The sequence below is a fragment of the Aedes albopictus genome, chromosome 1 (genome assembly GCF_035046485.1).
Source record: "Aedes albopictus strain Foshan chromosome 1, AalbF5, whole genome shotgun sequence".
NCBI lineage: Eukaryota > Metazoa > Arthropoda > Insecta > Diptera > Culicidae > Aedes > Aedes albopictus.
The window spans coordinates 50,497,267-50,520,105 of record NC_085136.1 but is presented as its reverse complement, the minus strand read 5'-3'; the positions used below and the strand labels follow the sequence as shown (position 1 = coordinate 50,520,105).

Genomic DNA, 22,839 nt, shown 5'->3' with positions numbered 1-22,839 from the left:
TCAACACACCGTGTGCCATCAATCGAACTAAAAATGAGAAAGGAAAAAAAAAAAAAATCGGAGTACCGAAGACAACGCGCGCGCGAATCCTGTCTCCAGCTGCCGAGCCGTCACTACACACACTGATTGAAGCCGGGTCTTCTTCCTCTGCCATCAACTGAACCAAAAAGCGCAAAAAGCGAATGGCAAAAAATGAATCGAAACACCAAAGACAACGCGCGCGCAATTCCGGTCTTCAGCTGCCGAGCCGTCACTACACACTCAGCACGCCGACGCCGACGACCACCACGAAAAACCGACCGCCCAGTCCGAGCATCTCCAACGCACTAGCACACTCCCGATCATTCCCAGAAATTCCTCCGGGAATTGCCTAAAAATTCTTCCAGGAATTTCGCAGAAACTTCTCCGGAAATTTCAAATGTCACAGGAATTTCTCCAGGAATTTCATAGAAACTTACCTTAATCGATGTTTTGGGTGGCTTTCTCAGTCTTTAAGTCGAGAACGAAATGTATCCTACTCTCCCGACGTTTCGGCCGAAGGGTTTTGGCCTTTCTCAAGGGTCGTAGTGTCTATCGTCTCCCGTGTAGATATTTGCCTAACCATTTGTGTTTGGCCTGTTGTTTTTTTAAAGGTTTTTTAATATATTTAGTTTTGATTGGACTTCACAGCACTGGTAACGAGTTACGACAGCGCAAGTTTTGGTTGTATAGAAGTTATTCCAACGTTATTTCAACATTGTGTTAGAATTACGTCTAATAAACTTCCGCCGACAACAGCACCAGCAGAGGAATTCAAAGGTGCATTGTGGCCGGAAATCGTTATTACTTTGGACTCCGCAGAACTCTACGATCGAATAAAGTTTGCCGTAACACGAAGTTAACTATCTACAAAACGCTGATTAGACGGGTCGTCCTCTATGGGCACGAAACATGGACCCTACGTGCAGAGGACCAGCGCGCCCTTGGAATTTTCGAACGGAAACTACGGCGGAGTACAGATGGAAGACGGGACTTAGAGAAGGCGAATGAACCACGAGCTGCATCAGCTGCTGAGAGAACCAACCATCGTCCATACCGCGAAAATCGGGAGGCTACGGTGGGCGGGTCACGTCATCAGGATGTCGAATAATCTTCCAGAGTGAATACCTACCAGCATCACTTGTTAATCGAATTCAAAGAAAGGCATGGAGTGTACTGCCCCCACTCGCATAACAGTCCCATTTGCAAAAAGGAGGAATTGAGAAAACGGCATTTGAAGTTTGAAAACTTGTTTCCATATAAAACTTTGAAAAATCGCCAAAATTTGAAAAATATTTCGACCATCTCGAAACTTTCACAGATTGCTTTGCACATGAATATATAACTGTAAAAAATATTATAATTGCTACAAAGTTGTTCAGTTTTGTGTTTCGTGACACAAAAATCCATGATGGGACTGTTATGCGGGTACTTTTGATATGGGACGCTCATGACTTGGTATTTTATTCACACATTGACATAAAAAATCGTAATTTTTATTATTGTATTTGGAAGTACATCGAAAATGATGACTATTCATAACATTAACTCAAAATTTATGAAAAGTCAAATGGGACTGTTATGCGAGTGGGGGCAGTGTAGAGAACATAACAGACGCACCAGGTGGAGCGTGATCTGGCGAGCATTTGACGCAACCAATGCAATGATGGGTAGCAGACTATTGCAACTATTGCTGTTACAGGTTTGGTAAATGGGATGTTGTACGAATAAATGTATGAAATGCTAATAACCATGCTATAAATAAAATATATTTCTTCAATTGATGGGTTCTGATGAAAAACCCATCGAAAAACAATAAACTATTTGCATTTTATGTAGCCCTACCGAAGTTTCTGCAGATGACGCAAAGCTTATAACTAGTCCATTTCATCGGATTACGTATGTTTAAAACGATTTGCCGGACGTACGATACATTGTCTATCGACAATTAGAATGCAAATGACGGCTCAAATCAGTACAGCTAGTTAAGTTGCATACGGCAAAAGGTTTTTGCAACCATAACAAATTGCAAATGCTCCATAGAAAATCAAAAAGCGCTCCATAAAGAATGAACAAATGTTCCATGAAAATGTGCAATGTTACCCATAAATAATTCAAAACGTTCCATACTTTATAAAAAATGTACCGGTAAAATATAAAATTTTCTCATTAAAAGTGAAATTTTGCACCAATAAATAATACTGAAATGCTCCATAATAAAATGCAAATGCTCCATAGAAAAATGCAAATGCTCCATAGAAAATTTAAATTGTACCCATAGAAAATTGAATATTTCTCCATAGAAAAATTAAATTGCACCATAAAAAATTGAAATTGCACCACAAAAAATAGATAAATGTTCCATAAATATTAACAAACTGCACCACATAAAATACAATTTGCTCCATAAAAAATTGAAAATTCTCCATAACTTTAAACATTTGCACCACTTAAGCAGTGCAATGTAAAGCAATTCAGCCCTGTCGAATTAAATTATGATAATAGGCTATCTATGGAAGATTTTAAATTTGTCATGGAGCAATTCATGTTTTCTATGGTGCAGTGTGATAATACTTATGGAGAATTATTTTATTTTCTATGGTGCAACTTCATTTTTTTATGGTGCAATTTATTTTTTCTATGGAGCAATATTCAATTTTCTATGGGTACAATTCTAATTATTTATGGAGCAGTTGCATTTTTCTATGGAGCATTTGTATTTTATTATGGAGTATTTCAATTTTATTTATTGGTGCAAAATTTCACTTTTAATGAGAAAATTTTATGTTATACCGGTACATTTTTTATAAAGTATGGACCGTTTCCAATAATTTATGGGTAACATTGCACATTTTCATGGAACATATGTTCATTCTTTATGGAGCGCTTTTTGATTTTCTATGGAGCGTTTCTATTTGTTTATGGGAGCAATAAATAGGCTGCCGTTGCATACCCATGCACTGGTACATGTAACGCAATAATTGAAAATGGACATGGAAATGCGATCGGTTTCATTCTCTCGAACTGTGCACCGGCCAGCTGTCGCTTGAGGCATGTGACTGATGAATGGTGGTGGTGGTGGTGGGCGTTGAGCTTTCAACCAGGGGCCTACATCGTCGAAACCAAAACATGACGCTGAAAGCGAGCGCCCATCAGCATCGGACGGACGCCGACGACGGGTACATTCAAAACAACATGCATGCGCTTCGCTTCATCCGCCCTTCTTGTCACTTTCTTCGACGCAACGACGGGTGGCAGCTCATTTTCACACCGACTGGGATTCAATTGAAATTTTCAAATAGTCTAAAATGTATGTTTGCTTAATATTTTTATGGGTAATAAACTATTTCAGTAAAATATGCATAGCATACATTAACATTACACCGATTTGACGGTTGTTACACTCATTAATTGAGTTATAACAAGAGAAATTCATTCGTAGTCGAACGAGTGTGCATGAGCTTGTGAGTGCGAAACAAAGTGGCATCTGCGACGACGCAGCAGCGTCGGTTCATCGGTGACGATGACAGTCGGGATGAGCGACGACGACGGCGCCTTGTTTCCATTGACGATTGAAAACATTGTTTACAAACTTCGCCTGAAAATTTCAATTGAAATTGAAAATGTAGGGCCCTGCTTTCAACCAATTTGGAGTGCAAAAAACCGATTCAATTGGGACCTTTTCATGCAACATTTTGCCTAAATGTGTTAAATGGGATTCGTTCCAATCCATCAGTTGAGCACAATAAATAGGACGGCAAATGGAGTGCTAATTGTCTGATGAGAGGGGGACCGCGTTTCGGGGAATTTTTGATTGAGAGGAATTTCGATTTGATGCAGGTGGTACTAAATGGCTGCAATTAGGATCATCAAGAGGCAAATCCAATGATGCACATGGGGATAGAAGTGCTTCATGTGAGCAGCTTTTTCACTTGAATCAATAAAGTTAAGGAAAAAATGAATTTTCACCTTTTTCCACGCCGGCAAAAAGTTAACATTCTCATCACCGCACCGTAAGAATCTGTACTTTAGTTTCATCATGCTGCAAATCAACATCACCCAAGGGTGTTGGTTACCATGCACTAAACTATTTCGCAATTGATGTGGCACTGTGACATTCTACCTTTGCTGGAAGATTTTCACATTCTGGATCTTCTAGACTGCATAGAAAAAAGTTATGCAAGAGGAAACTGTTTCACACGGAGCTGCTAATGCAGAGACTAGTAGAAAAGAGTTTTTATTGAAGTATGTTGTAAAATTTGTAGATTGATGTTTGTTATGGAGTGTGATGAACACCTCGTTATAAATATATCTTGATTAAAAGGGAACTTTGAATTAGCATACCTCCCTTGCCATGTACCTTGCATATGTTTTTCCCCTTTTGTTATACATACACACATGATCATAAGTAAATATTGTGCGTGGATTTCCTTATCGAACACGGCGGTTCGAAACGGTCGTGTTTTGAACAGTCGTAAAAACAGTCGTGCTCCAATTTGACACGTCAAATTGTCAAAAATGACAACTGATCTCTCTCTCGCCGCAAGAAAACATTTGTTATTCATTGATTGAATTAATTTTCGTATTTGAGGTTTTTCGTTCTTGAAATTGATCAGATTGAGAATTTTCAACGAAATTCAAGTGAATATTTACATATTGCCGAAATGCAGAATTCGATTCTTCAAAATGTGCAGCATCGTCGGGCGAGCAGCAACACACAGTACCATTGTTTGTACGGATACTATTTTCTTGGATTTTCACGGGCACAACTAGCAAAGATCTACTCAAAATCTAAATCAACTATCAGCTCCTGGATCATCAACTATGAACGAGACGGTATACTAAATGCTAATAAACGGAGGACCACATTCAGGAAATTCGACATGGACAAACAAAAGTGGCTAGTGAATCTGTATAAGAAAAATCCTATCCTGTATCTTGACGAAGCCCGGAAGCAATTTGCTATTCACTTCGGAACATCCATAAGTGCCTCGACGATTTGCAAAATTTTGCATGCTCACGGACTATCTTGGAAGACGCTGGAAAGGAGAGCCATCCAAATACGCCAAGCAGACATCGATCGATATACCCAAGAATTGAGCTGTTTTCAATGGGATTTGCATCAACTGCTGTTTCTCGATGAAGTTGCTTTCGCAAACGGTCGACTGTTGCGCAATAAAGGTTACGGAGTAGTCGGAAGAAAACTAGTGTACAAGGGAGAATTCTGCAGGAGACCCCGGGTATCTTGCCTTTGTTTTTTGGGACAAAACGGGATAGTCGAGTCTTTTGAAACCGAAGGAACATTTACGCGGCAAAAGTTCTTCGATTGTTGCCGAAAAATGGTTTTTTCAAACGATCGCGTTAGAACATATCCAGGTAGATTTTCAGTTTGGGTGATGGACGGAGCTCGAATCCACTGTGATTCTAATATCATACAGTATTTACGCTCTTTGGGGATAATTCCACTTTTCCTCCCAGCATATTGCCCGTTTTTCAACCCAATTGAGGTGGTTTTTGGATTGGTAAAAAAATATTTGAGACGAAACTACACAGAAGGATGCAAAACACCATTGTCAAATGTTGTTCAAGGTGCACTAACTAAATTCACATCATATGATTGCTCCAAACTTTTTCAAAAATGTGGATATCTTCCGGGAGGAAAATTTGACCCATCAATAAGCGAACAATAAAGTGAAATGTTTAAACCGTATGTGTACTTTTTATTTATTTGGTATGAGATTAGAACCCTTTTTACTGAAATTCTAAACAAACAACTTTCGCTAACATCCATCTTTTACTCTTGATGGTCGACATCAATAGCATCAGTGACCTTAGATGCTAATTTCCGGCTAAACTCACTTTCCTCGGGTGGCAGTGATTCTTCCATAGCTTGCAGAAGTGAATGAGAAGCTCGAACTTGTGCCTTCAGTTCATGTGCTTGCAGTTGAACCTCCGCAACGTTTATAGCAACCGAATCAACCCTGTCGCACAAAGTATTGATTGATGATGAAATACTTTCAACGATGTTGTAGGCGACTTGTAAACCATGACGAGTGGCTTGAAGACGATGCACTTCTGATACCGGCACCGATCGGAATAGATGAAGGTATTCGTCCGGTGGAGCATCCTTCATTAGATTCGGTCGTACATCACCGGGGTGAGCAAGAATGTAATTCGCCCATTTTTCCCAAGAAGCGTACAACGCAGTGTAGTGCGTATGCGTACTTTTCAATTGCTCGATACAGCTAACAATTTCCTGTGTTGCTGGTGCTCCTGTTTTGTCCTTTGACTCAGGGTGTAGCAGTTTTTTGTTCACCATGTCCCATAGAGTGTTCGACGCCACAGCAGTAGAATGTTTGAAAACGTGGACCTGCACCTCACTTCCGCGCCACTTCGACAGCAGCTTGGTATTTTCACCCAAATCAGCCAGAGTGTGCACCTTTTTAGTCTTGCCATGCTTCAGAAGGATGTATTTTCCGATATCCGACACGTCCGGAGTCTGCTTAGATGCCCATCTCACGTTTTTATCACCATCGGAACAGTCAACAACCACTTCACGGGCAACGAAATTTGCGCAATGCTTCCAAATACACTTATGCAATTCCGGCAGCGTATGTCCATAAATATCCCGCTTGAACAGTGCATCTGATAAATGTTGCGTTCGAAACGACCGAGCATAAAAGGCGCCGATTATGTGGAATTGATACTTTCTGTACTTCTTGGCTGACATATTGAGGGAAAATGTCACTTGTTCTCCTACTTCAACTCCTCCGTCGTTTTCAGTTGGCTCTTTGCTGGAATTGGAACATTCTCCCGAAATGGATGATCGCAAATCTTCGCCTTCAACGTTGATAGATGGGACGGATATGTTCCGAAACTGTTCTGGTTCATCGATAGCTGCTGTCAATTCATCGTTGTCAGATTCCAAATACTCCTCTTCGATATAGTTTTCTTCTCCTCCAGGAATCTGGATGGAATCAGATGATTCATCATCTTTCGTGTCGCTCATTCTATGGGATGTAAATAAATAATAAATTATGAATAGATGAAAACTAATTATCAAATTCATTTAATTTAAATACCTTTAAGCCTTCCAATGATAATTTCCAATTCTTTCCGGAGGACCAACAAATAATATTTCTGACTGCTTGTTTTTGTTATGGTTTCACTTTTGACAGCCAGAACTAGGTTCAAGGGGTGCTCAAAACGGCACCCTACGTACATCCCTAAGCGAAAACGGTTGTTTGAAAGTGAAGTGAAATCGACTCCGGAATCCAACACTGAAGTGCATACACAATACGTTTCGCTAGAGATCGGCCGCGTTTTTCTATTGCAGTTGTCCGAAACCTTTACCGTTCGCTCCGTTTGTTCTCCGGTTCTGCGCACCTGCTGGTCGTTCCAATCCATCAGTTTGCTCTCTCTGAAAGTAGTTGTTTAGGAGCACTTTAAGGAGAAACTTCAGAGAATACAAACATGGCTGCCACAATGGCCGACTTGGACCCCTACTCACGTTTTCCACAGCACCAATTTTAGAAATTCGTAAACAAATGCGCTCGATTTGGAAAAGCTGCCACTTTTTGCAAGTGAGCAAAGCCGGGATAAACAAGTGCGGCTTGATTCGATGCTGCGTTCGTCAGATGTGTGCCTCTAAAGTTTGTATGGAAAATTGCCATGGGATTTATTGACGTTTCACCTTAACATTGAAGATCCTGAATTGTAATCAGTAGGCCATTTTACAGTGTTGTCTTCTAATTGCCTGCTTGCTGCCTAAAATAATTTAGGAGAAATTCCTGGAGAAACTTCCCGGGGGAATTTCTGGGAAATTTCCGGAGGAATTACTGGTAAATTTCGGGAAAATTTGTGAAGGAATTTTTGGGAAATTTCCGGAGGAATTTCTGGGAACTTACCAGAGGAATTTCTTGGAGATTACCGGAGGAATTCCTGGGAAATTTCCGAAAGAAATTCTGGGAAATTACCGAAGGAGGAATTTCTGGGAAATTTCTGAAGGAATTTCTAGGAAATTCCTGGAGGAATTTCTGGGAAATTCCTGAGGAATTTCAGGGAAATTCCCGGAGGAATATCTGGGAAATTCCTGGAGCAATTTCTGAGAAATTCCCGGAGGAGTTACTGAGAAATTCCCGGAGGAATTTCTGGGAAATTCGCGGACGAATTTCTGGGAAATTTAATGACGAATTTCTGGGGAAATTCTTGGAGGATTTTTTGGGAAATTACCGGACAATTTTCTGGGAAATTCCTGAAGGAACTTTTGAATAATTTGTGGAATAATTTCTGGAAAATGCCTGGAGAAATTTCTTTACCATTTCATGAGGAATTTCCTGTGAACTCCTGGACTATTTTCTTGGAAATCCCTGAAGGAATTTATTGTACGGCTAAAATACGGCAGGAAAGTAACAGTATGACCGTAGGAAAACGACAAGTAGGCGACATAAAACCAATATAAAAACGACAGAAAGACGAAAGAAAACTGTCTTGGAAACGATAAGAAGACTACGGAGAATTACAAAATGACGAATGATTATACAAATACGTAAGCAATAAGGCAGAAAACAACAGGAAAACGGCAAGAAGACGGAAATAAAATGACAAGAAGTTTATAAAAAAAACGGTAGAAAAACGGCAGATATACGATTGAAAAACTGCAGGAAGACGACAGAAACATTATGGAAAGATGATAAGAGGGCAACACACAGTGGTTCCATTTGTTCAGGGAAGCGGTCATAAATCATTTTCTTCGTTTTTTGAAGGGCAGAATCATTATAAGTGACCAGAAATAGCATGTTATGACTAAAAAAGGATATTCCAGTTCATTTTCATGATCATCACTTGAAAAATATGAACTTTGAACATTTTTATTTATGATAAATGAAAATATCATTAAAAACCTTTATTTTATACAGAAATCAGTAATAAAATATTTTTAATTATTATGAAGAGTGGGTCAAATTCTGAGGAATTTCTGCTAAGTATTGCACGTTAAAACATGTTTAGCACGACAGTATCATAATAGATTCTTGTGAATAGAATCAGTATTAGCATTATAATTGTGATTTTATTAGTAGGTTGTATTTTTACTGCAATAAAATAAATATATGAAACTGATTTTTTTTTTTCAGAAATAAGGTAGTTCGCATTGTCGAAACACAGAAAAAATCATCACATATCAAATTAGTATGTATAACTACAGTACCTAATGCCCAAAAGCGAAAATTTTGAAACAATAGTAACAATAGTGCAATTACAGAATCAATTACTTCTGAAATTATTTCAAACAAATATTCAAAATTAATTCACAAAACGTACGTAAAAGGAAGTTTTTCAACCATAAAAATATCTTTACACAGTTATATGTCATATAATTCATGGGCCTGCGTTTTGCACAATAAAAAAGATTCAAGTATTTGTCCAGTCGTATATGTTTCTTACAATTGCATTGCAACTGCTGTCCAGTAATATAGTACGTGGAATTTTAATCATGTATAGCTCTAACGCAATAAAATAAATATATACAAATGACCCTCGTCATTGCCATTTAATCGGCGCCTGCTATTTTAAAAGAAATCAATTTGTACACTAACATTTAATGTTAATGAATTTATCAAATATTCCGATTTGGGAAGGGAATATGAGGAGTAAATACGCTCTTTTAATAAATATTACTTAAAGATCGTATTTACTCCTTCTTCTTCCAGCACTACAGTTTTAGGTACTGAATGGATTTTGAGGAATTTTTTTAAATGTTGGCAGCAAACTTCTTATCAAATTCGACAATTATAGAGGTAAGTTTTGACGAGGCCAAATAAGAATGGTTGTTATTGCACTATTGAGGTATGAATACCTCAATACCTTCAGAAGTGTATTTTTTGTTCATTATTAAAAAAAAACATTTTCAAAGATTGTTTTCAAATAAAATATCCCTCAATTATTGTAAAAGCTTTGAAATATCTCCTGTAAAAATTTCAGTCATTTTGGTATGCATTTCAGACAATTACAGAAATACTAGTATATATATATTTTTGAAGTTACTTTAATACATATTTTTTTATAAAAATAACGGGTAACTTCCAATACATCCTGCAAGCTTGTATGCAGATATTTGCAGCTACAACCTTCACAGATTGATTCTCCTACTCAAATCTGATCATTTGCTGGCGGACGATTGATTAAATGTGGTTAAGAACATGTTTGAAATGTTACATGAATTTTTATTATGTATATATTCTATTGGTAAAATTATGTGTCTCTTACTCACATCCCCATTGGTCCAAAAACTTCCAGATTCGGTTTTTAGCGCTTCGAATTGGAAGATAAACATCTATTCTGATTCTCTGCGTTGAAAACCAATTGAAAATCTACTTGGTTTTGTTATACGAAGACGCCGAGTACAACTCAAAAGTCATGTGATTTTTCGACAAATTTTAAGAATGTGAAACTGCATAACAGTACCCATGCTCTTATGCAAAATATGCAACAGAAACTTACAAAAAGAAGAAATTTCTGCATTCTTGGGAACATAATTGACTTATAAAAATTATACAAACTCATAAATTAGACAATCAATTTTTCGATTTTTGGCCTATGGCGGTACCACTGTGCAACAGTAAGAACCCATAAAAGTGGTCAGGAAGACGATAGGGAGACGACTGCGAGAACTTAAGCAGACGACAGGAAAATGACAAAATGTTCGTTGAAAGGCAATAGATACACTTAATTGTGAATACCGAGTACGGTAAACACTACTGAACACAGCAAAAATGATTTGTTTACTATTAGCTTACGTTTTTGACAGTTGATGTACTGAGCCTCAGTAAAATCGATTACCGAAATAGTTCTGCTGTTCAATTTTCATCGAAAAAGTACCGAACAGGCAATTCAGGCTTGAATGTAGAAAGAAGGAACGACGACAGAAAGATGACAGGAAGACGACTGGTTGACGACAGGGAGACGAAAGAAGGCAATAGGAAGACAACAGGAAGACGACAAGGGGCTTCGTGGCCGTGCGGTTAGCGGCGCCAGTCGTCTAGGCGTTTCGTAAGTCTCGGAGTTTAGGTTCGATTCCCGCTTCAGTCGGTGAAAACTTCGACAAACTGAACCACTGGATGTTTCGTGTGTTGTCCGTTGTCTCTTGCTCAGTCTGTGTAACCTCTGGTTGAAGACGGTGTAGTGCCTTTTTAAGACGATGGAAAGACGACTGGAGAACGACATGAAGACGCTAGAATGTCTGGAGAAAAATAACGGAAGACGATAAAAATATGTGATAATATAATAGGAAGACGACAGAAAAGTAAAAGAAAGGCAACAGGAAAGCTACAGAAAGACGAAAAACGACAAAAAGTCGGTAGAAAGACATCAGAAAGACTACGGAAAGACTTCAGGATGACGTCCGGAAGGCGATAAAAAGACAACAACAAGAACTCAGGATGGCCGACAGAAAGATGTTAGGAAGACGAGAGAAAGACGTCAGTAAGACGAACAAAGGTCGGTAGGAAGACGACAGAAAGACATTGGAAAACGACAGAAAGACGGAGGAATGACGACAGATAGATAATAGGAAGACGTCAAGAAGACATCAAGAAGATGAAAGGAATATGAAAGCAAGATGACAGGATGACGACAAGTAAACGAAAAGGAAACAATAATAAGACGACTGGAAAACGGCAGATAAGAAGACGAAAACAAGACGGCCGGAAGACAACAGGGAGATGACAGAAAGACGACGAAATTAAGACGTCAGAACGACGATAGGAAGACGACAGAAGCGCAATAGAAAAACGACAAGTAAGACAACCGGAAGGTATCAAGAAAACGATAAAAAGGGATCATGAAGACAACAGGGTGGAAGCAACAAGAAGACTACTCAAACAATCGATGAAAAGACGACAGCATCAACATAGAAAAGACGACCTAAATATGACAGATAGATGACTGTAAGACGACAGAAAGATGACATAAAGACGACAGGTACACGACAGGAAGATGAATAGTAAACGAATTAAAGGCGATAAGAAGACGACATGAACATGACATGAGGACATGAATGTGGTGTACAAAGTTTGGCATATTGAAATTGTATAAGAAGCTAAAAAGTCTTAATGACTTCTCTCCGAGCACATGCACAGAGAGAAGTCCTTAAGACTTTTTAGCTTCTTATACAATTTCAATAGGCCTAACTTTGTACACCACAAGGAAGACAACCAAAAAGTGGTAAGAAGCCCGGAAAAAAGAGAACATGGAGACGACAGCAATATGAAAAGAAGATAACAGGAAAACGTAGGGGGATGAAAGTCATGCGAAGAAAGCATAGTAGAAATTCCTGTAGTGAAGGTCTTAGCTGTTAGCTGTGTAAGTTCAAACCTCTGCCGAAAAATCACTCAGGTAATATAGAGATGTTTGAAGTTTGTTGAAATAAATTTGCAGCTTTTAAGCTGCGTAGTGCAACAACTTTAAGGACTATGTTTTCCATGTGAATTTACTCCAACAGTACACTCAAAACCGTTCTGTGTCCTTGAGAACACATGGAACTCTTTAAAACCCCCTTACGACCCTGATAATCTCTCAAACGGCCCTGAGACCTCTTGATACCCCTTGAAACACCCTTTGCCTCCTTTGAAACGCCCCTGGTATCCTGCTTTGCTATCCCCTATTCTGGCCACCGTTGGTATAGTTACTGTCATTTTTACCTTCTTGATTATGCACAATATTGGCTCTGAATAACTCTAGCTCTCTTGGGATGCACAGCAAGTATTGATCCATTTTCGTTGCGATAACATTGCAAATAAATTTACACTTGAATTTTTTTTCAGTTTAGACAGTTGAAAAATCCGGAATATTTATGGATATTGCTTCAACAAAACTTTTGAAACCCTTGGATTTCAGATATAATTTCTTTTCAAAAGAGATGTATTTTTTTTGCTTTAAAAAAGTTTGCAGATTGAAGATTTCTTATTGAATTCCTCCGTGAAATTATTAGAAATTTCATCAGCGTTCTTTTTTCTCTTTAAATTGTGAAAAATGAAAAAAAAAATAACCATACAAATATCAAAATTTATCAATTCTCATCATATCGGAGTTTTGATCCAGCCTTGGTATGACAAACTCGCTATTGAAGATAATATGAAATTGTACCTTTAATATTCCCTCGGTTTATTTGAAACTAGCAACAAACCGTGTCTAAGTTCTGTTTCCTCATTCGTTGAAAGGAATTTTCCAAGAAGTAAGAATGAGTACTCTGTGCTGGCTGGATTTTGTTTTAAATCCTCTTGAATGCCAATCGGTTCGTGAGTTTAAACCGTGCGAATCACACGCTTGGAAAATATGTGATGTATTTGAAAAGCGGCCGGTATACTGCATCTTATACAAAAACGAAAACAGCTTAGGTAGCTACCTTCGCGGAAGGCCCTAAGTTGTGTGTGAAATTCCGTTTCAAACACATTCTTTCGCAGAAACATGACTTCATCAACATCAACCAAATGGAAGAGTATCGATAATAAACCGCCGCCGTACCACACGCCATTCGAGCACGGTTTTCATCGTTTCATTTCATTCAAGGGTGAGAGAGAGGGGGGGAGACCAGTGAAAAAGGTACCGCTGGAAAGAATCGCGTGCATCCAACTGTTTATTTATTTAGCTTGTTTATAGTTTTTAGTAATAATTCTTAAAAATAAAACACAATCAAATCTACAAGTGAAATTAAACTCAAACAATAATATAAAACGAGCTCACCAACCTACAATCGCTGCGTATATCCTTGCTGGTTCAATCATCCAAAGATATTTCCGGTATTTCAGAGATTTCATCTTGTTTTCCTCGTAACATACACTGTGGCTCGATTTCCCCGATTCATTGCTTTGAACAAGAGTATGAAAGCACTCGGTTTGTACTCCGCGAATTAATGGATTAATTTTAGGTTGGTACACTGAATGAAACCAGTCAGGGCACTTTTATCTTGCACATAACTTTGAACACTTGTTATCATCCGTTTGATTAATCCTTACATCGCTGTGCGTTCATCCAAATAAACATGAAAGTACTCTTGACGTCACCGGCAGCTGACGCAGGATTTCAATCGGAGTTTTTTGGTCTTAAATTATACTTCACAGAAAGGAACGGAGAAGCCCTTTTACGCCCGATGGATGCCTGTGGTTGGAGATCAACAGATGAAGTCCATTAAACCGCACTCTGTATAAGTATATTCACAGAACTTGACGCAGCTCATCGCACCTCAACGGGTCAACGGGTTTCAATCGAAACCCGGAAATGTTTCGAATGTTTTCCCAAGAATTACCCAACGGTATTTACCGGACACCGTTCCAGTTCGGTTAATAGCCGGCACAGCGCACTGATTAAATCTCGGTTTTTTTTTTCGCTCCCTGATTTCTGATTATGGTTTGTGGCTTTGATAAATTGGTCTTCCAGCTGGTCCATCCGTTTCATTATTTGGCCGCCAATGCAATTATTGACGCATTCATTTGCCAATCTCCCGGCGCCCTCATATTTAACTTTGAGTAATTAAAATTATTTAATTTAATTTACTGGGTGCCGAACTTCGAATCATGCCGACAAATGGAAACAACAAGACTGAAGTGTTTGAAAGGAATTTCCTCATTTTCTTGATTTTCTCAGTCTTGTCAAGCACTTGTCTTTTTTTGCTTCCTGCCGATTGTCCTCCTGTCGTCTTCCTATCTTCTTTCACGCTGTCTCCGTATCGTATTTCTGCAGCCTTCTTGTCGCGTTTTGTAGATTTCTTATCGTGTTCTTGTCGAGTTTCTGTCGGCTTCCTACCATTTTCTTGTCGGCTTTTTGTTGTCTTCTTGTCCGCTTTTTATCGTTTTCCTGTCACCTTCCTGTAGTCTTTCTTTAGGTCGTCTACATTTGATCCTCCTGCGTTTTCCTGTCGTCTTCTTGTCATCATCTTGTCGTCTCCATGTTCTCTTTCTCTGATTTTCTTGCCGCTTTCCGGTTGTCTTCCTGTCGTGTTCATATCATGTTCTTGTGATTTTTCTATCGTCTCATTGTCATATTATTATCGTCTTTAACTCATCTTCTTTTCATCTTCCTGTCGTCGTGTAGTCGCCTTCCTGTCGTCTTTCTGTCGCTTTTCTCTCGTTCTTCTGTCGTCTTATTGTCGTCTTTTCTATGTTCTTCTTGTCTTGTTATCGACTTTCTATCGTCTTTGAATTGTCTTCTTGTCACCTTATTGTTGTCATTCTGTCTTCTTCTTGTTCTCTTTTAGTCATCTTCTTGCCGCCTTCCGGTTGTCTTTATGTTGTCTTCATGTCATGTCTTTTCTATTGCCCTTCTGTCGTCTTCCTATCGTATTTCTGTCGTAATTCCTTCGTCTTAGTGTCACCTTCTTACTGATTTTTTGACATTTTCCTGTTTTCTCCATGTGTTCTTGCAGTCGTCTTCCTGAATTGTTTATGTCGTCTTCCTAACGTCTCTCTGTCGTCTTTTCTGAGCTATTGATGTTGTCTTTTGATAGCCTTCCTGTCGTCTTTTTGCCATTTTTCCGTAGTATTTCTGTCGTCTTTTTATCGCCTTTCTGTCGCTTTTCTATAACTTTCCTGTCATCTTCCTATAGTATTTTTGCATCTTTCATCTGCTATCGTCTCCTTGTCGCCTTTCTATCTCCTATCGTTTTTAAATCGTATATTTGTCTTTTTGCTGTCATTTTTCAGTAGATTTCTTGTCATTTTATGTCTGTCTTCCTACCGTCTTTCTGTTGTTTCCTGTCCTATTGCTTTAATTTCTTTATCATCATTATATCGTCTATATGTGATTTTCCTGATACCTTCCTGGCAGCTCTCTTTCGTCTTTCGGTCGTTTTTTTATCGTTTCCATATCGCGTTCTTGCCGCCATCTTGTGGTTTGGTTCTCCTGTCGCACTTGTGCCGTCCAGAAAATTTCACCAGGAAGTTCTACGAGAATGCTCCAAAGAGTTTACCACAAATTCCTTCGGAAATGTTCAAAAAATTTCTCCAGGAATTTTCCAGAAATTTTTCAAGAAATTTCCTAGCAATTCCTCCAGAAATTTCCACAAAATTCCTCCGAGAGTTTTTCAAAAATTCCTTCGGGAATCTCCCAGAAATTTCTGCGAAAATTTCTTAAAAGTTCTTTCAGAAATTTCCCAGAATCTCCTTCGGAAATTTCCAAGAAATTCCTTCGGAAATTTCCAAGAAATTCTTTCGGAAATTTACCCGAAATACCTCCGGAAATTTCCCAGAAATTCCTTCTGGTATTTCCCCAGAAATTCCTTCGGGTATTTCCCCAGAAATTCCTTCAGAAATTTCCCAGAATTTTTTTTGATAATTTCCCAGAAATTCCTTTGGGATTTTTCTAAAAACTCCTCCGGGAATATCCCAGAAATTCCATTGGGAATTTCCCAGAAATTCTATCGGAAATTTTCCTGAAATTCCATTGGAAATTTTGCAGAAGTCCCGTCGGAAATTTCCCAGAAATTCCTTTGGGAATTTCCCAGAAATTCCTCCGGGAATTTCCCATAAATGCCATCTGGAATTTCCCATAAATTCCAGAAATTTTCCAAAAATTCCTCCGGGAATTTTCCAGAAATTCCTCCGGGAATTTCCCAGAAATTCATCCAGGAATTCCCCAGAAATTCCTCCGGGAATTCCCCAGAAATTCCTCCGGGAATTCTCCAGAAATTCCTCCGGGAATTCTCCAGAAATTCCTCCGGGAATTCTCCAGAAATTCCTCCGGGAATTTCGCAGAAATTCCTTCGGGAATTTTCCAGAAATTCCTCCGGGAATTTCCCAGAAATTCCTTCGGGAATTTCCCAGAAATTCCTCCGGGAATTTCCCAGAAATTCCTCCGGGAATTCTCCAGAAATTCCTCCGGGAATTCTCCAGAAATTCCTCCGGGAATTTCGCAGAAATTCCTTCGGGAATTTTCCAGAAATTCCTCCGGGAATTCTCCAGAAATTCCCCCGGGAATTTCCCAGAAATTCCTCCGGGAATTTCCCAGAAATTCCTCCGGGAATTTCCCAGAAATTCCTCCGGGAATTTCCCAGAAATTCCTCCGGGAATTTCCCAGAAATTCCTCCGGGAATTTCCCAGAAATTCCTCCGGGAATTTCCCAGAAATTCCTCCGGGAATTTCCCAGAAATTCCTCCGGGAATTTCCCAGAAATTCCTCCGGGAATTTCCCAGAAATTCCTCCGGGAATTTCCCAGAAATTCCTCCGGGAATTTCCCAGAAATTCCTCCGGGAATTTCCCAGAAATTCCTCCGGGAATTTCCCGGAAATTCCTCCGGGAATTTCCCGGAAATTCCTCCGGGAATTTCCCAGAAATTCCTCCGGGAATTTCCCAGAAATTCCTCCGGGAATTTCCCAGAAATTCCTCCGGGAATTTCCCAGAAATTCCTCCGGGAATTTCCCAGAAATTCCTCCGGGAATTTCCCAGAAATTCCTCCGGGAATTTCCCAGAAATTCCTCCGGGAATTTCCCAGAAATTCCTCCGGGAATTTCCCAGAAATTCCTCCGGGAATTTCCCAGAAATTCCTCAGGGAATTTCCCAGAAATTCCTCCGGGAATTTCCCAGAAATTCCTCCGGGAATTTCCCAGAAATTCCTCCGGGAATTTCCCAGAAATTCCTTCGGGAATTTCCCAGAAATTCCCTCGGGAATTTCCCAGAAGTTCCTTCGGGAATTTCCCAGAAATTCCTTCGGGAATTTCCCAGAAATTCCTTCGGGAATTTCCCAGAAATTCCTTCGGAAATTTCCCAGAAATTCCTTCGGGAATTTCCCAGAAATTCCTTCGGGAATTTCCCAGAAATTCCTTCGGGAATTTCCCAGAAATTCCTTCGGGAATTTCCCAGAAATTCCTTCGGGAATTTCCCAGAAATTCCTTCGGGAATTTCCCAGAAATTCCTTCGGGAATTTCCCAGAAATTCCTTCGGGAAATTCCCAGAAATTCCTTCGGGAATTTCCCAGAAATTCCTTCGGGAATTTCCCAGAAATTCCTTCGGGAATTTCCCAGAAATTCCTTCGGGAATTTCCCAGAAATTCCTTCGGGAATTTCCCAGAAATTCCTTCGGGAATTTCCCAGAAATTCCTTCGGGAATTTCCCAGAAATTCCTTCGGGAATTTCCCAGAAATTCCTTCGGGAATTTCCCAGAAATTCCTTCGGGAATTTCCCGGAAATTCCTCCGGGAATTTCCCGGAAATTCCTTCGGGAAATTACTCTGGTAATTTCAATATCATCGTTCTGCCGTTCTGTCTTTCTGTCATCATTTTATCATCTTCCTGACGTTTTTCTTTTGTTTTTCTGTCTTTCTACCTGTCATCATTTATCATCTTTCTGTAGCCTTTCTGTCGTCCTCGTATTCTTGTTGTTTTCTTATCGTCTTTATGTTGTCTTCTTGCCTGTCGTATTTCTACAGGAAGGCTACTGTAGTCATCATGTCATTGTCTTGTCTTTTTCCTGTTGTCTCCCTATAGTCTCTCTATAGTGTTCCTGTCATCTCTCTACCATTTTTCTGTCCTCTTCCTCCTCCTCCTTCTTCTTTTTTTCTTCAAATTCGGAAAAAACCGTCATCGTCCTGTATTTTTTATTGTTTTCTTGTGTGATTTGCCGTCTTCCTGTCGTTTTTATGTGTCAAGCTGTGTCCCTGTGGTCTTTCTGGCATATTCATATCATCTTCTGAGTCTTACTGTGGACATCCTTTCGATTCCTTGTCGTCTTTTAGTCGCCTTCCGTCCTCTTCCTGACGTCTTCCTTTAGTCTTGCTGCGCTATTTCTTCCTCATCTCATTTACAGTCTCTTCCAATTTGACTATCGTTTTCCTATTGTTTTCTTGTTGCTTTTTAGTCGTCTTCCTGTCATTGATTGATTTGTCTTTATTAGAGAGACTATTTCTTCTTCCTGTCATCTTTTTGTCGTTTCCCTATTGTTTTTTCGTCTTCCGATTGATTTATTATCGCCTTGTCTTCCTGTCGTTGCTCTAACATCATCCTTTTACTTCCTGTCCTCTTCTTTTCGTCTTCCTTTGTCTTCTTCACATCTTTCTATCGTTTTCCCATCGACTTCCTCTCTTCTGCCTGTCGTTTTCCATTTGTTTCATTGCCACGTTTTTGTCATCTTCTTGTCGTGTTTCTTTCCACTTGTCCTCTTGTCCTTTCTTACTAGAATTTTTATTCTGGAAGGCTCTTCTGATCTGATGATGTTTATTGTTATTCTGAGATTATGGTTTTTACTGTTAGATTTGCACATTCATGAATAATGTTTGCGTTTACCACAACCACATAACTTCACGAACTGTTACTTGTTTTACATACATTCAAAATAATTGGAAAATTGTCACTTGTTTCATACGACGGATTCCATATGCTATTTATTTTCAGATTTGTTTGATCAACAAGTCCGGCATAACTTCGATAAAAATATGCACCACAGTTTCGTGGTAGTCGTATTCTCGGAAAAGTGAATAATTGGCTCAGCAAACAGAGCTGCTTATCGGATGACCTACCTGACACTTGCATATAATTTACACGAAATGTGGGTTTGGAATACCACAATGCAGAAAAATGCGGCCACCACCGTTTCGTCCGTCCGTCCGGTGACAGAAACTTGTGTGACTATGTGTGTGCACATACCACGATTCAAATATGAATTTATGGAGGAAATTGGTCACCGTTTTGTTTGACTGGGACATGCTGTTTGGACTGGTTCCAATCAGTTGTTGATACTTCATACCAAGCTACACATATTTGGAAATTTTGTGTTCATCCAACCAGTGCATGTTGTGGTTTGGATTGAAAATAGCGTTGAATTTAATATAGGGAAACATTAATAACAATATGGTATTTCATCTTAGTCATTCAATAATTTTTTTTTATGAATTCTCCACATCGAAGACTCATGAGTTTCATTTTGAAAACAAGAAGCCGTATATAAACAGAAACAATCTGGGGCTATAAAATTTAAGAAAACAAACAATTTATTATTTGCTTCAACAGTTGTGCCGCTGGCAGTAAAAATCTCCCTCGATGTAACACGAGAATCTGTTACCAGATACATTCAATATCGACAGACAGTCGGTACTCATTTTTGTTTTGGAGATGAACCAGCCGCGGGCTGAAAATCTCCTTAATAAAGCTAATAATAATAATAATCATTTTTGTTCTAGATCGAGGCGGAACCGAAGTGCATTCCAGCTAGGTAGCAGATGGCTGATGAACTTAGATGTGGTACTAGGTCGTATACGTGTCGAAGGGGAATTGAGATGATAAATATAGGTGAACCTCGATTTTGACATGTGGCATTTCCACAAAATGACAAGAATAGACAAGGAGAGACAAGAAGAGACAAGAAGAGACAAGAAGAGACAAGAAGAGACAAGAAGAGACAAGAAGAGACAAGAAGAGACAAGAAGAGACAAGAAGAGACAAGAAGAGACAAGAAGAGACAAGAAGAGACAAGAAGAGACAAGAAGAGACAAGAAGAGACAAGAAGAGACAAGAAGAGACAAGAAGAGACAAGAAGATACAAGAAGAGACAAGAAGAGACAAGAAGAGACAAGAAGAGACAAGAAGAGACAAGAAGAGACAAGAAGAGACAAGAAGAGACAAGAAGAGACAAGAAGAGACAAGAAGAGACAAGAAGAGACAAGAAGAGACAAGAAGAGACAAGAAGAGACAAGAAGAGACAAGAAGAGACAAGAAGAGACAAGAAGAGACAAGAAGAGACAAGAAGAGACAAGAAGAGACAAGAAGAGACAAGAAGAGACAAGAAGAGACAAGAAGAGACAAGAAGAGACAAGAAGAGACAAGAAGAGACAAGAAGAGACAAGAAGAGACAAGAAGAGACAAGAAGAGACAAGAAGAGACAAGAAGAGACAAGAAGAGACAAGAAGAGACAAGAAGAGACAAGAAGAGACAAGAAGAGACAAGAAGAGACAAGAAGAGACAAGAACATATTAAACCCTGATTCGAGGATTTCCACTTCAATCATTTTGTCCACCTTTTAACTCATAGTGCGTGAAACAAGTAGTGGCTGGCTGCAATCGATTGCTTCAGTAGGATTATTGAACCTGGGGCAATGCCCGCAACAGGAGAATCTGTTATTGATGGCAAAATAACGATCACGTCCTCGTTATTTATCACCATTTAATTATAATGCCAGAGAGCTTTCCATAATGCGGCACGTGTTGGTACATATAACGAGACACCTGCTCCAGCATTTCGATGGCATATGTGTAGAGTGTTGCATGTCACAGTTTGGGTTCACTGTTGAATTATGTTGAACAGAAGCTTTTTGAAAACAAGAGAAAGACGAAGAAAAAACAATAGGAAATTAATGAATCGATAGAAATAGAAGGAACATTGCAATATTTTTAAAAGCACTCTAACTGTTTCTCTTAGATTCTCTCACTTCTAATATATGCGTCAACTGAAAAGTTTTTCAATTTCCAGCTGCTTTCTTCTTGAGATAGGTACTGAATGCAAAAACTGGAAAACCTGGATCGTCCAACGTTATTGCCATGATTGAATAGTGATGATTTATTTTTTTGCTTCATTTCTCAGCACATTGTTCCGTTGACAAATGATTGAACTAGCGTGTCGTACGCTGGCTACCTGGCTAGAGATTGAAGAATGGATAGACATGAACAAAGCGGTCCATTAGCCGCCTGGCAAGTTGCTGCTTTTCTTTTCATTCAACTGGGGATGATTGAAATAGCTGAGAAAAAAAAGATACTTTTTGGTTTTGCTTTAAGTTGGGCACCAACTTGTACGCCAATCTTTAAACAATGGTTAAAACGAAAGAAAAAAGACATTTCATAATAAGAAGATGAATTACAACTCACAAATTTTCGATAATAACGATTGCTGAAACAAAATTACAATTTGTAGGAAGATAGATAGATAAATTGAATTATTTGGTACAAGATTAGATGCTTTATAAATTAATTTGTTTGAAATACTTCAATAACAATTCAAGTAGAAAAAGCTACAGGATTTGCATCAGTGTTTACATTTACGGCAAACAACGGGAGAGCGGAATCAAGCCGCGCAAGCATGCTGTGAACGAATTCGATAACGGGAACATGCTTCGGTTTGGTGCGCTGGTGTGTGTGGCATCCGGGTGCTTGAATGACGAGAAGAACGACGATGACGACAACAAGGGAGCGAGAATGAACAAGACGTTGAATGAGTCAGTTTTGTGTGAGATGTTGTGTTGAACAGTTGTTGCGAAGCTCCGCTGGTATGCGAAATAAAAAAAAAATAATGAGAATTTAAAAAAGTGCGTTTATGTTGATTAGACGAGAAGAATTCCTACACAATTCATAGAACTTCATGATCAAGTTTAAGACATAAAAGTTCGAAGAATCACACAATTGGAAAGAAACCGGAGATGATGACAAACATATATTCCAAGACAGCTCATTTCATTTTCACCATGAAAAAAAAACGTATCTCCAGTAATAGTGTTTACCTCACATTCGTCATTTCAACGCCGTCACTGCCACTGACTGGCAGCTCCATTTTCTTGGACACGTAATTGCATCCCAAGAAGCACTCCATTACTCGGCGGCGGTCATAACCCCATCATCCGGAAGATGGATTACCATCGTGTGTGAGACAATTGGAATTCCGCACCCCAAAGATGGATGATCTTCGCGTTACTTCGTTACTTCTACGAAGGACGACGATTGAAACGAACATTTTACTTCCAATCCGGATTGGCGAAATAAATAATGCAACACGTTTGGCACACCCATCAATAATGCAAGTTCCTGCGTGCCTTCATACGTACGTACCCGCTTATGAAACACTTACCGACTCAAGAAG

General features: G+C 39.2%; 3 protein-coding genes across 3 annotated transcripts in view; 1 reads left to right on the top strand and 2 right to left on the bottom strand.

Annotated features, from left to right (window-relative positions):
- The window catches only part of LOC115256648 (tyramine receptor Ser-2-like), a 253,969-nt gene that overhangs the window by 18,166 nt on the left and 212,964 nt on the right, over positions 1-22,839 (bottom strand). The gene's annotated exons all lie outside the window — the stretch shown is intronic.
- On the top strand, positions 4,320-5,711 carry LOC134284932 (uncharacterized). Its single transcript, XM_062844516.1, has one exon. The coding sequence runs from the start codon at positions 4,683-4,685 to the stop codon at positions 5,706-5,708; it is 1,026 nt and encodes a 341-aa protein (XP_062700500.1). The 5' UTR covers positions 4,320-4,682; the 3' UTR covers positions 5,709-5,711.
- Positions 5,711-7,311, bottom strand: LOC115268010 (uncharacterized). The gene is made up of 2 exons (XM_062844504.1): positions 7,101-7,311; positions 5,711-7,028 (listed from the first exon to the last, which is right to left on the bottom strand). Exon 2 carries the CDS (start codon positions 7,025-7,027, stop codon positions 5,813-5,815), a length of 1,215 nt encoding a protein of 404 aa, XP_062700488.1. The 5' UTR covers position 7,028; positions 7,101-7,311; the 3' UTR covers positions 5,711-5,812.

Excerpts from the sequence above, each read along its gene's own strand:
- LOC115268010 (XM_062844504.1), bottom strand. The coding sequence starts at position 7,027 with ATGAGCGACACGAAAGATGATGAATCATCTGATTCCATCCAGATTCCT.
- LOC134284932 (XM_062844516.1), top strand. The coding sequence starts at position 4,683 with ATGCAGAATTCGATTCTTCAAAATGTGCAGCATCGTCGGGCGAGCAGC.